The 14,203-nt window shown below is 44.7% G+C and overlaps 1 protein-coding gene across 1 annotated transcript in view; it reads right to left on the reverse strand.

Moving 5' to 3' along the window:
- The window catches only part of sptbn5 (spectrin, beta, non-erythrocytic 5), a 57,322-nt gene extending 43,388 nt beyond the window's left edge, over positions 1–13,934 (reverse strand). The window contains exons 1-11 of the mRNA XM_088925451.1: positions 13,895–13,934; positions 10,033–10,149; positions 7,964–8,131; positions 6,951–7,067; positions 6,333–6,490; positions 5,621–5,849; positions 2,415–3,049; positions 1,813–1,951; positions 1,190–1,413; positions 594–747; positions 67–267 (exon numbers count right to left, since the gene is read on the reverse strand). Of these exons, the coding sequence (XP_088781577.1) occupies positions 67–267; positions 594–747; positions 1,190–1,413; positions 1,813–1,951; positions 2,415–3,049; positions 5,621–5,849; positions 6,333–6,490; positions 6,951–7,067; positions 7,964–8,131; positions 10,033–10,143 (2,136 nt within the window). The 5' untranslated portion in view covers positions 10,144–10,149; positions 13,895–13,934. The remainder of the gene's footprint in view (positions 1–66; positions 268–593; positions 748–1,189; positions 1,414–1,812; positions 1,952–2,414; positions 3,050–5,620; positions 5,850–6,332; positions 6,491–6,950; positions 7,068–7,963; positions 8,132–10,032; positions 10,150–13,894) is intronic.
- Between the last annotated feature and the right edge of the window lie 269 nt (positions 13,935–14,203).

Genomic DNA, 14,203 nt, shown 5'->3' on the forward strand with positions numbered 1-14,203 from the left:
ATATATGAAAGACAACCTTACTTGCAGTTGTATTCAGACCATCTCTGGGGTGAGGGATCAGGTTACCTGCTTGATGATGCTGGCAGCCTGCAGTCGGGTTTTGCGGTTGGCTACTTCGTCTTTTAGCTGCTGCCACTGTTTCTGTAAGGCCTCAGTCCACTTCTGGATATCCCGCTCACTGGGGTGCCTTTTCTTGCAGAGGTTCTGACCTCTCTTAATCACAGAAGTGCAGAAAGTCTCATGGGATTGCACCTCAGCCTCCAGAGCCTGCAGCACATAGGACAGTGAAATTCGAAGGAGCAAGACAGACAGTGAGTTGATCTGAAAGATCCTTTAACAAAAGGTGAGTGAAGGAATTCTAATACACATTTAGTAGTGAAATGGGTCACCAATTTTTTACAATCATGCGTGTGATTTATCTATGATGAAATGTAAATATCCTGGTCAGATATGAACTAAACAGAGTATTGTAATTGATATAAATACAAACAGGTGCAAAAACACCCCCTATGCTGGCATTGAACAAAAACCCTCAGCTCACCAATATGTTAATGCAGTGTGCAATCTCTGTGCTGAAAGGTTAAAAACAACACCTTGTGCTTCTGGATGGTGAGGAGGATTTGGCTGAGGTCCCGGCCCAGGGTGGCTGTGCGCACCAGCTGCCACTTCTCGTAGATCCAGGATTCCACCTCCTCACAGTCCCGGAAAAACTCAAACAGCTTCAGCTGTTCTTGCAGTGCCTGGCTCCTGGAGTATGTGTATAGTTTTTTAATAGATAAAATAAATTTGATTTTTAATAAATAAATAAATCCAAAACAGGAAAGAACTAAAAAAAAATTAAGGAATACGCTATGATTAGAATGTGTATACAAATTTGTGCATATATGTATTAAAGATACAAGAGCACAGAAGGTTTCTAAAAATAATACAGTACAGTACAGTAATTGTAGTTATATCAAGGAGTCACAGTACAAGCATTTATTCTTATACCAACAGGAGCCAATTTGACAAAAAAGAGGTCATCATTAGAATACATGAATAGCACTAAACTGGATATAATGGAACCCTAAAAAAAATGAAAAAACAGCTTCTTTAGAGTTCTAGATGAACTAGAGTTTTTAGTTTTTTTACCTCCTATCATTGTTGTATAATAATGAGCTCATGAGATGGACGAATCATGCATGCTCACCTGTTCTTGCTCTGGGACACCAGGTTGTGGTACTGGGTATTGAGGGCTTGTATCCGGGTCTGGACCTGCTTAGGGTCACTGTGCCGGCCTGCTCCAGCCTGCCGGCTGATACTGCGCAAAGTCTCTCCGTGAGAGGTGATCTGGGAGTCCAGGAGGTCCTGCTTCTGCAGCAGTGCCACAACATCATGCAGCTGCCTCCCGACATCTGCCGAGCTGGCCTGTACCTAGGAGGAGAGAGGGACACATCACTGGGAAGGAGACAAGGGTCTGTGCAGGAAGGCTCACAGAGATGGGAAGGGACCAGACCTGAGCAATAACACAGGCGGGAGAATATAGTCAATAACAGGGCTCTGAGCGAGCAGGTCAAATTAAAGCAGGATGTGAGGCAAGTAGAGGTAGACATTAGATATACACCATGGAGGCAACTGTATTGTGTCCTGACCCCCAGGAATGTGCTACATATCATCCAGGAGCACACAGGCCAGTGAAAAACAGAACATGAGATGGAATTGAGAAAGTGGAGAGGAAAAGGGGTAGAATGGATTTCTAGGGTTTTCCTAAATAGCAAGGATTTCAGGAGGAGTTCTTGACTGGGATTTGTTCTGAGCATCATCATTCCATACCTGTAGCTCCTGAAGGTCCTGGGACACCACCTCAATGTCTCTAAACAGCTCCAGTGTTTGCACTGCTCCCCTAAGGCTCTCCTGGTGCTTCTTCAGCTGAAGGAGGAGATGTCTCCAATGCCGGTCAATTTCTTCCTGCCTGCAATACATAAGCAGAAAGAACCTTGATTTGGAAGGCAACTAGTAGGTCTGTGAGAAATGGTCACTAAGGGTTTAGCTCAGAAAAACGGTGTATAGTGTTCTCTTTCTGAGAGGCAAGGGAGAATTCTATAGGACAGACATTGATTGCTTTGCATGTTCTTGATTTGTTTACCAAAAATCTCCCCACAGGTATCCTTCAGTCTTGTGTCTTTCTTACTTGTAAGTTCTTTTCCTCATGCCGAACCCAAATTAATGTATTTTCTTCTAAGCCCTCGTTGCTCTTATCTCTCTAGTCACCCGTGAACCAGGGAGAAAGGAAGAGAGACAGACTACTCTCCAGGTTTCAACGTAAAAACATCAGACCTAAGAAGCAATCTGCAATATGAAAATATCTCATGCATCTTGCTGGTGCCACATAGCTTATGGGGGGTATTAAGAAAACACACGGAGGCAGCTCACACCTCTTAGTGATCTGGACCTTGCTGTGATAGTTTGCCTTCTCGATGATGGCGGCCATGTCGCTGAGCGCATGGAACCTCTGCTCGCGGGCCTGGACGTCTGTGTTGAGGGCCTCCAGGCGGCGGCTGGCAGCTTCAGCCTCCTCCAGGGAGCTGAAGGCCCGGAAGTCCTGCTTGCGGAGGAGCTCCACGGTGTCAGCCAGGTAGCCCTCCCTCAGGGACGCCTTGCGGCCGAACTTCTGTGCCAGCTGTTCCAGACGCTCTAGCTTCAGCAGCTCCCCTTGCAGGGCGCTCTCCCGCTCGTGCTCTGCTTTCTCCAGCAGCTTCCAGTGCTTCTCCACATCCCCCAGCGTCTTGCCTTCAGGGGGCATGTAGGCCTTCTGGTTGTTGGCCCTCAACTTAGTCTTCAGGTTGAAGAGAAGAGCCTCGATGGCTCCCCTTTCCTGGTATTTGGGCGGCTTCTCCACAGTGCGGTATGTCTTGAAGACAGCGACCAGCCTTTGCATGCCATGTAATGAATTAGGGAAGAAGCGGTCGTTGAGCTCCATCACTTTGGTCTTGATCCACTTGAGAAGCTCTGACACCATCCTCTCATACTGCAACTTCAGGTCGTCAATCTCCTTCAGCAGCCCCACAATCTGAAAGAGGAAGAACAAACACAATGGGCTCTGTTCAGCAAAGGTCCCGTAAGCACAGATTTTACAAGCAGAGATGCAGACTACATCTGTACCATCAGGTCTGGCCGAACAATGAGGAGAATTTTAGCCCAGGTACAGGTGAGGAGCTGTGGAGTCTTCCTTTAAACAACTTGTACAACAACCACAGGATTCCAGGCTGAGAAATGCTTGGAAACAAAACACAATCACAGTCAGTGAAAGGCATTAGTATAGACTGAGCATGGTGTTCCACAGCATTGTGTGAAGAGGCAATCAGAAGACTAAAAAGGCATGTCACGCAGCACTGAGACAGAGGCCAAGATAACATTTTTTGTCAGCGATTCTTGAAAAGTAAGCAGTGCGTGGAGGAGCTCATAGGGGAGAGAAACTGTGAGAGTTAAGGGAGAGCTCCGTTACAGCACTGAGGACTGAGGAATGAAGAAGCAGCGGGGGCTCTAACGCAGCGCACGACAGGGAGAGGTTGTGCACACCCACCCTGCCAGCGATCATGGCACCTCTCTGTGGCCAGATGGTCACCTCCCGCATGTGCTGCCACCTCACCCACTGGCTACTGAAGCTCCCATTGAAAGCCATCATGAGCCCAGTGATGTTCCATAAGAGAGAGGCAATGAGGGTCCTGCAGCCCAGAGTGCCAGCCGTTCTGCCTCAATCCTACTAGCTGCAAGTCATGCCTGTCCTTCTCCTGCAACCACCAGTTTCATTTATTGTGCTGTCCCATTCTGACTACACGTAGAAGACAAAAAGACTTCAAGGCTTTATCGCTGAGCACAATGTTCATCTCATAAACATCCAGCATCTGAGTGTCTAGAGCTTCTCGATCTGTGCCTCTGGTATTGCAAGTCTTCACCATCACGTCTGTCTGCGAATTTATTTCTTTGCCCCTTTCTCGGTCTTCATGCTTCTCCACAGACATTTCCCTCCGATTGTCTCAGACAGCAAGTCGGCAGTCTCCGCAGTGTTCTTGCTGGCTCCTTCCTGTCTCGCTCACGCTCTGTGTCTTGAGTCCTTGCTGTGGCACCGCCACTTCTCTCACCCTGCCTGGCCTGGGAGTCTCCCTCAGCACAGCTCCCTGTGGTGATCTCTCAGTGTGTGGGTGAGAGGGCAGGCTTGCCGTCCTCCCATTGCTCGGCTCCCTGCTGTGTCCGGCCTGCTCTGTTCTGTGTCAGAATCACAGAGTGTGTGTTTGTCTGCTTTTGAATGTCCAAGCTAGAGCTGATCTGATTAGCAGCTTTCCTTCCCTCTATTAAATCCTCTAATCCACAGGGGTTTCCTTTATTAGAATCTTCTACACAGGGACGGGAAAGATGCACTCAATCAGTTGCGATTTCGATACCCTCTGTTTGCACTAAATATTTACAGTATTGTTTAAGAATATACTTGTACAAGAACAGATATACTGTATTGCAATATGAATGAACAATGCTCATATATACTCTATACAAGCACAAATGTTTGTTTTATTTTTTGCCTCAATGAAAACTGTCCCCCATTAAAATATTTCAATTGGCTATAGAATTTCCTCCTTTTCTGTGCAAAATCCTACAATCTCGATTCCCGGCCTTGTCGTGAGATTTTGAGCTTTTCCAATCTCTACCACATCAAACCTTTCTTCTCAAAGGTAAAAGGGCTGGGTGCCCTGTTCTCCTGCAAGTCCCTGTGCCCTCTGTGATCAGCATCCATGTTCTGCAAACTCTACTCGACCCCCCTGTCCTGCAGGAGAATTACAAAGCCATGCAGAGTGAAGTCATTCCCCAGAGGAGGTCTGAAAAGCTTTCGCATTGTTACACTCAGCCCTTCCTGCCATAAATGTAATCCTCAGGGTAGAAGAGGGGGGGGTTCAGAGAAATTTATTCCACATTTCAGCAGGTTGTTGAAAACCTTTAAAAGTTCAGATTTGAGAAATGTATGGAAACTAGACCTTTCTTACCAGTTCGAAAGCCCTTGTTGTCTTGAGTGTTTCAGAGATACAGTAATAATAATTATCTATCACACAGTGCGTTTCACCTCAAAGGATAGAAATACTTTTATATATGGGTGGGGCCTTTCATCCACCTTCATCTGGGAGATGTGTGGCAGCCCTTCTGCACCAGCGGCCCCACTGCTTCACCGACTGAATAAAAGAGGGACTTTTGGGAGGCCAGACTGTGTAAGCCATGGATGGAATTTTGCCAGGACAGCAGGGAATACCATCCCTGCTCTTTTATAGGATCTTGGATCACCAAGAAATCAGGACTTTGGTTAGCATCTCATCTGAAGGACAGCACCTCCAAGAGCACCATACTGTCAACATACTGGGGCAGTGGTTTGGTAAACACACCTGGAGAGAAGAGCACCCTCTACTGGCCCACATGAGTTACATCAGCCACCTGGTTTTCTCATTAGCGGTCTCCTATCACAGTGCTGAACGAGCACGCCCTTGCACAGCTCCCGAAACCTGACAAAAAGAGGTGGCAAGGCGGCAGCGCGGCGGGGTGAGAGGTAGTGGGGCAGAAAGCTGTGTAAACCACACTGGAAGCGCGGCTTCCTACTGACCTTTGCGATCCTCTTCTGCCCGGTCTGACCCTGTTTCATCTTGGAGAAGTAGTGGTAGAAAAGGGACACGTAGGTCATGATGGACTTTTCGTCCGGCTGGGGCACCGCCACGTCCTCTGCGTCGAGGAGCCGCGAGACGCCCAGCTCTCTCTCTGCCACGCCGAAGGCGTGGTTCAGGTTCTGCAGAGCCTGGTTCTGCCGGAGCCGGCTGTAGTCAAACAGGTCAGGCCTACAGCGCAAACACACACACGAACAAAGCCAGGTTTGAGAAAGAGGAGGACGAAAGCAGGTAACTGCTCCACACACCCCTCCTGATTTTTATTAAAGGTGTTGTGTATGATCTTTATGATGGTATGACATTGCACACATAGACATCTGGAATCGAGTGCTGGTGCCATTCGCAAAGGAAATGCAACCCAGTGCATCAGTGTATCACACAAACCTGTTGCCAATTTTACAGGTGATAATATAGTAGAGGGAAAGTTAAAAGCAACGTCAAAAAATGTCAAAAATAGGAAAAGTCAAAAGCAACGATGTACGTTATGTTCCCAGCTTCCTTATCAGAGCAACCGAAGCACAAGGCCACATTCATATATCACTGAACGTCACGCCAGGTTTACAGCAGTTTTATGGAAGTCAAGTGGTGAGTATTTATAGACTTGCGTTGTAAATGAACTTGATCGGAACATGGTTTCCCGGTGAGCGTCCTTACCGGTGAGCGTGGATGAGGGCGTTAAAGGCTAGGCCGTCCCTCCAGCTGCCCGAGAAGTCCCGCACGTCGACACTGGGGTACCCCGCTGTCCTGCGCTGGCACCAGATGAGCAGGGCCTCCTTGGCAGAGCGGCGGGCGGCACTGGCACCAAACTCATCCTAAAAATGGCAGGCGCCAGCCATCAGGTCCCTCCCAAGCCTGGTTCCACTTTTCATTACATCTGCACTCCACGGAAACTGTGAGGACCTCTTTTGCGTATAGTGTTGAGCACGTTCTCACACTACAGTATCTATAAATCTGCCAGAAACACTTATAGAATGAGCCAGGTCATATGTCCTTATTTTTTACATGAGTAATATCTACAACAAATACCGTATAGTGGTAGTTAAAGTGAAATTATTCCATTGTCATCCCATTGTATTTTTTTCTTTTTGCAGTGTTCTTACAGTTACCGCTCGCAGTTAATGAACATACAGTAACTAGGGCATTCTCATACCACATAGCTATATAGGTATAAAGGTGCTGTATATAGGTACTGTATATAGATACATGAGCAGTATTCCCCCTGCAGCGCTCGTGGTGGTAATGTGAGTATTCCACTCTTTCTCCTCTCACTACCTCTTCTAGGGTGATTGTAGCAATCTGGAAGCGCAGGATGATGATCCAGATCAACCCAAGTATCAGTGTCCGGTCCCCATCAACGATATTCTCTGGGCCAATCAGATCTACTTTAATCTGGGGAGAGAAGAGGGACCCGGGTTAGAGACAGCACTAGGCTGAGATTCGGCACCACTGAGACTCCAGCACGAGGTCTTGGAGTGCGAGAGAGCAGGCACGGGACACCAAGACATTTAAATGTCCTGGCTTCAGCGAAACTGAATAACTGAAGACCGATGTGTGGAAGATTACAGTTTAAAGTTGCTTCATGATGGAATTCATTTAATGTTCTTTGGAAAGGGCGGAGCTATGCAAGTGTAAAATGCACAGTCTATCTGCTAATTTTACTGATTTTATGCATTTTAACTTGAAACTTCTTAGGAAAATATAATCATTCAGAAATAGAGAGTTCTCTTGGTCCATATGATGAATTGGTACAACATTTTAATAACCTGTAATTGTTATAAAGGATATTCAAGTGACAAGTCTAAAACATTTTAGAGAGGGGTTAACAACAATTTATAAAGTTAAAAATTCCCATTGTGTTTGCCTTTAAACTATTTTTAATCAGGACCACAGCCTAGGTGGAGGAGCTCTGTACCCTGATGTGATTTTTACCATCTTAATGTAATTAGTTCATCTTCTGGCATGGTGTGAAAGTGCAACTCTTAAGCGGGGTTTGCAAAAGAAAAAATAAATGTAAATAGAAGGCTGTTTGCCAGTTGCTTTTATACAATCCCGCGTAATGTCTTTGTAGACACAAGTTACATCACCACTGTGTACACCCACATTAATCTGATTTTACTAAGAGCAGCACAGTTACGGTTGTGGTCAAGATGACGGCTATTCACTGTTCCAGAATAAACAGCAGTGATTCACAGGCAATCAAAGATGCCTTAAACACAAAATGCCAATTTAAGAGCTCTGAAGGCGCCAGTGTCTTGTCCCCTTGGGGGTCTCAGGTTGCCCCACACCTTGGTCTTGAGGAACTTGATGGCTATGCCGTTGTTCTCCAGGTAGTGCACTCTCATGTCCCGCTGGCTGGGGGTGGGCAGCTTGACCTCGGAGATGAGCTCCAGCAGGCGGATCAGGTAGATCCCAGTCTTCAGCTCGGTGTATACATCCTTGATGACGATGTGCACCTGGTGGAGAAACACGCCCACCATCACTAAGGGACCAGGGGCCGGTCCACACACATGCCTCCTGGCTCTACCCAAGCGGGGAGAATTAGCTCAGGCCCACTGGGGCCCCAGATTTCATCCCATGATTCCCACCTTTCAGAAACACTTCATTAGTTCAATTATTTTCTGACTTCGTCTACCCAACCACATTCCCCAGGCCTTTATCACTCAATAATTAAAAGAGCCCTACTAACCCCGCAGGACCGGAATATATATGATCCCAGTCCAACTGGAGAGCTGAGAGATACTGTGCCAGTATCAAACCCCTGAGAGTTTTAGAACATTTGCTCAGGAAAGAAAAGAGGAGAAATATGTCAGCAGCTCACATCTTGAAAGAAAGACAGAGAGGGAATCAAACGGTAACAGCCCTTGTGATTCTCTGACAGGGCGTTTGGGATTAAGCCTGGGTTGTGATTGCTCTTATTGCACTCTTTGCATTAGGAGGAGTGAGGGAAGCCAGATGACTGTGCACAGCTGTGAGCCAGGCAGCACAGCACCATTCCCTGCTCATGATCTTTAGTCAGAAAACCATTCAAGCCCTTTCCGACCATTCAGACTCTTCAAACTCCCATCGTCGTCTTTCCAGCAGACTGTGACTCAGCACAGCTCCACCCCAGTGATCTGTGTTGACAGCCTCCCTCCTCAAGAGATTTTATTGTGATGTGAGGGAGTATACAGAGAGAATTACAGTTCTCACAGCAGATGATTTACCAAATTTACGAGGTCTCAGTAACCTTTTGCTGAGGCTCATAGGTGACAGGGGAGAAAGAACATCTTGACAGTTATGTACCTACAGCACCACTGTAGAAATAGTTTATACCAGTATCAAAGTTCAACACGTCCGGGTCTCTGTACTTACAGCACCAGGTAATAGCATACTTACTACTCCATAATTTATATATATATACAGTATAATGACTTGGTACTGCACATATAGTATGTACATAATGCGTATTCTGAATTGATGAAATCTATTCAGTCAGCTGACTATAGCAGTTCCACATCTGAATGTTGCAGAAGTGCAATTAGATTCAATGCAGTTACAGTATATATTTCTTGAACTGCTGTATTGTATGTGCTATGTTTCTCATAGCAATACAACTGACACAAAATATTTTTCCATTGGAAACTTTCTTTATTAATATTAAATTTAACATGAAAGTATCCACATAAAATATAGAAGTCATGAAGAAATATGGTCTAGGAGAAATATACATAAAGAGTATTAACACTTGTTTTTTAAAAGCTTGTTTTTCTCCAAGGCAGAATCTGTTCCACTGTTCGTAAGTCTAGCCAAGCACAAAAACAGAATTTTCCCAAGCTGAATTTGAGTGAAATGACTTTCAGGAAAACAAGTTTTTCTCTCCTCATTTTATTCTAAATCAGAATGCTATGAATATCTTCCTTGTATGTGTCTGTGCGTGTTCGAGTGTGTACAATATGTGTGTGTGTGTCCATCATGGTGCGAATTACGGGGGAACTAGGGGGAGCTTAGCTCCCCTGAATAAGGCACGAGGTCCCCTGAAGAGACCATTTGCAAAATTTTGGGGGGTCTCTAAAATACAGATGGCACAGACATAGAATCAATTTACGCTAGTCTGAGAGGGAGCCTTAGTAACGTGGGTTTTGATGAGTTTTTGAAGAAATCTCTTTCACGCGTGATGCGTCACCCCCCAACCAGGGGTGAGCTCCCCCTAATGCCAAGATATAATTCCCACCCTGGTGTCCATGCATGTGTGTGTGTTTGTGCATGTGTATATGTGTGTGTGTGTGTGTGTGTGTGTGTGTGTGTGTGAGTTTGGTGCTTGTGGATGGATATGTATGAGTTTGTGTTTGGGTGTGAGACCAGCCAGGTGACTCACCCTGTTCTTGGAGAAGACATTGTTGATCCAATTGGTGTAGGTCTTCTTCTGAACAGCCATCCTCTGCTCCTGCAGCTCCCTGATCCTGCCCTGCTCATACTCCCCCTCCATCCTGCCCTTCCATGTCAGAAGAAACAGAAACACATTAAACATGGCAGTAACACTGGGAATTGGGCGTCTGTAGGACTCTTTCTGTTCATCGTTCAACAGAAAGCCTGTACTAAAATTGTTGAGTTAATTAAGGTTCCAGAAAAATTTAACAACTGATCATACAAAAGCATGATTCCTCACGTTCCTTTGTACCTCTGATTCAGCAGATACATAGATCTGCTGAGCTGCAGAGGTTGATGCAGATTCAAAAACAAGCCACACGGTGAGGATATATTCATAACTACAGTACTAAAAGGATACGCTCCTTTTTCAGAAAAGTGAGAGAACTGCACTTAACCCTTTGGTGTTCCTGTTAGTTTAGCTTATCGGCCTCAGTAATCTGACACCCTTTCTTCATGTGAAAAAGATTGCTGCACATGGTGCTTGTGTGAGAAAACTATTCCATAGCTGAACCTTGCTCTTGAGGAAGCAGTCCAGTGTGAATTTAGCAAATTGCTGGTATATGAGCTGCATTTATCCTTGGAATTGAAAAAGCAGTTTAGAAATGCAGTGAATCAAGTATAAAAGTATTTTGGATTCTGATGTTTTGTATAGAACATATGAGCAATTCATTTCTAGAGCTGGTTTAAATCTGTAGTGTTGCTACCACATTCTATCACATTGTTTTTCTGAGTTAATGACAAAGAATTTGCAAAACATGGTCCCTGGCTCTCTAAAACTGAACACATTTTCTCACTCAGTTAAACTCTTCTCATCATGTCTGTAGAGATCTGCTTCTGGGCCACAGGCTGATTCTTGAATGTGAAATAATTCTTCAAAAATTTCCCTACAAATGAGTTTGTTTGCCTTCCTTTGTATCATCTTTGCTGTGCATGTTTCAGCCTGCTGCTGCGTGGGAGAGAGGGTTTATATCTCTGTTAACATCTGTGCTAGTTCACTCTACTGTACAGACCTAGTTCCTTTCCAGTTCAGGCTTCCAAATGTTCTTGTGCTGAAATACAGCAGTTAATAATCTGGTGGGTGTTGCAGTTCTCTGTCAGATTGTGTGTTTTAAAGCCAAGTTTTGACTTTACTGACAACTAAGTTCAAACAACCAACAGCAGATATTAACAATTCCATTTACACCAATTACACCTGCAATGTATGTATGTAAATTAAACTGATGCTAAAAATCAACACTCATTTTCACAATGGGGCTTCACATGAAAAATATACAAGCAGAGGTGACTTCCATGCTGAAAAGCAGAAAAAAAACTTTCTGGTTGTTGAGCATTCTTCAAGTGTATCATAGGGGTTCAGAAATGTTTTTTTTTTATTCTACTTTAATCTCCTGTTGAAGTTAAATTCTACTTGTTCCTTTGGAGATGATGCAGGGTCCCCACTTGAATACATAAGCATAATGCTGTGTTCCTACTCCCATGGACTAGGTTGTCATCACTAACATGCAGTGTGGAAGGCTGTGTCTTGGGCATCTGAATGAGGTGTGCTCGGTCGTTCATGTGATTCAAGCATCAGGAAGATTTTTGCGTTGCGAGTCTAAATGAGGTGTGCTTGGCTGATCGGGTCTTAGAAATGGGTCAGGAAATGTGTTTGTGTGTCAGCTGTCGGGAGGGGGGTTAATGTGCTGTTCTGGTCACTCAGGTCCTGGTGAAGCTGACTGCCCTCTGGAATGAGACACTGGTGACGCTGCTGTACCACAGGAGAGAAGCTGGCAGGGACTCTGAGGACAGCAGAGCCCAGAGCCAGATACAGGCAGGATTCGGAGAGAGTCAGGAATGCTGCCTCTCTGATTGAGCAGGTGGCTTTTGTCTCAGATGGAAAGTGAAAACATTCCATCAAGGAGCTGTTAGAAACTGGAAGAGCAAAGAGCAAGTTGACATGAAATACAGTATCACCTCTCTTTATTGTTATGTGGTTTTTGAACTTGTTCTATAAATGTATTACTGTTTAAGGCCTCTATCAACAGAGCAATTTTTCATTTGTGTTGGACAAACTTGTATCCAGCCAGTGGAGATGAAGTCACTTTGAATACTAACAGAGAGATCCTCTTTTTTTTAAAGTTTGGGGCTCACTGCACATCTGGGAATCTGATCCAAAGCCCAGTGACAGATCTTGGCAGGGGGGGTTCCTCAGCACAGCTGTTTGGGAACTGGACACTTCGGGGGGAGGTGGGGGTCGGAGAATGATGTCTCTTTTCCACTTTCCCATCTGTCTTTACAGCAAGAGCCAGCGAACCTTCCCCACTCTTTTACAACATGGTGACGTCATCATGATGTCAGCCTTATCAGCGTTTTCACATGCCATTGAATAACAAGGCACCCTCCCTGAATATAAAACTGCCTTTATAACCTTATTCGGGGAATGCAGTGGCATTCCTTGCTGTGGTGGTTAAAGAGTAACTGGGTTACTTTATCAGTAATGTTAATTAGCTGTAGGAATCTACAGTGGTAGTGGTCTGGCAGACAACCACAGGGCATTCAGACTGATGTCAGAATTTGAACTGTACAGTGGACACATTTATATGGAATCTCAATGAATGATGCTTCTTGCCATCAGCTTCTAATTTATTTAAATTATGTGATCATCTATCAAATATATTTCCAATGCAAGGAAGCTACATCATTTGAAGGGCTATTGACTGTTTTTGGGCCTAGGTTTTTAATATGGGTATGTTACTGTAATAATATTGGTATCTTTTTTTTTTTAAAGGCTGAAAATATTCCTTCAACCACCCTAACCTGAAAGACAGTTCAGCAGTGCTACGCAATGTGTCAGATGAGCCAGACAATACTGCATCACTGGTTTAATTAGAGAAGTGTGCTGCTGGTAACCCAGCCCTGAAATCCACCAAAATGTTAAATATGAAGAATGCAAAGAATAAACTTGGAAAGGTTTCTGTGTACTGTAAGATCTGAATCCAGGACCATGGGAAATTAAACCAAATAGCATTCACACAAAATCACAATCACAATGAAAAATCACACACCTGCAGACATGAGATAGCCTAGTGAGATACACTGGTTTCTTTTGCAGGTGGATATTGTACATTTTAGGCATGTTGTCTCATGGTGGGTGTGGTGGTGAAGCATTAAGAAAATTCCACTGATGGATAAGAGACCCGTCTTACATCCTAGATTTCAGAAAAGCTTAAAATGTCTTTGATCTATGAGACCCAAATCAGAGATCAGTATCCCTGTTACACACCGAACATTGCAAAGCTCCGAGAGCATTGCTGTATGCAAAGAAAAACAATTTGCATCAAAAATGCAGAAAAACCTTTAATCACAAGTTCTGTTTCCCTCTACTGGTTTGTTTTTTGCTATAGCCGAGGGTGTAGCAGATATATCCGTTTCCTATGACATAACAGTGGAGCTCTAACAATCAAATTAACCCTCTGAGACACCCCAGCAAATTGCGCATTAAACCACCCGCAGTCTTGATCCCATTTTGGAATGGCACCTTCACCAATTCCCAATACTCGCTCTTCCCATGCCTTAATAATACCAACAAAATCCCACAGAGGCCATAGGCATCCTACCTTTTCTTTTAAGCGGGATTTGTCACCAATAAACTCAACGGCTAGATCAGAATGTAACAGCACTTCTTGGTAACTGCTGTGTGAGCAAGTCAATCAGACATCAACACAGACTTCCATTTCCATTTCATTCTGTTTCTTATGTTAATTCTTGATGGGCCCACGATGTATCCCACAGATCAAGGCATTGAAGCAAAGAAGAATATGATTGCTTACCTTACTTTCAAAGAAACCTGTCCTTCAAAGCTCGTTTAGCACCTGGCATGCAAATCTGAAACAATCCCTTCATGAACTTGTCTAAATGTGTCTCCCTTTCATCTCTTTCTGTCTCACCTTGGAGTTTCCTCCAAGACCTGTTCCAGAGAGCAGTCCAAATCAACTCCAGGGGAGAGGAAGAGTGACCTTTGAGAGCAATCATGGGAAAGGCTTTAACAGCTAGCACCCACCCCCTCCTCACCTGACAGCGCTTACATGACAGTCTGGTTAAAGGTTACAGGAATGGCTGTCGTGCTGGGCAGATCTCAA

The sequence above is a fragment of the Atractosteus spatula genome, chromosome 9, assembly GCF_055471065.1.
Source record: "Atractosteus spatula isolate fAtrSpa1 chromosome 9, fAtrSpa1.hap1, whole genome shotgun sequence".
Lineage (NCBI taxonomy): Eukaryota > Metazoa > Chordata > Actinopteri > Semionotiformes > Lepisosteidae > Atractosteus > Atractosteus spatula.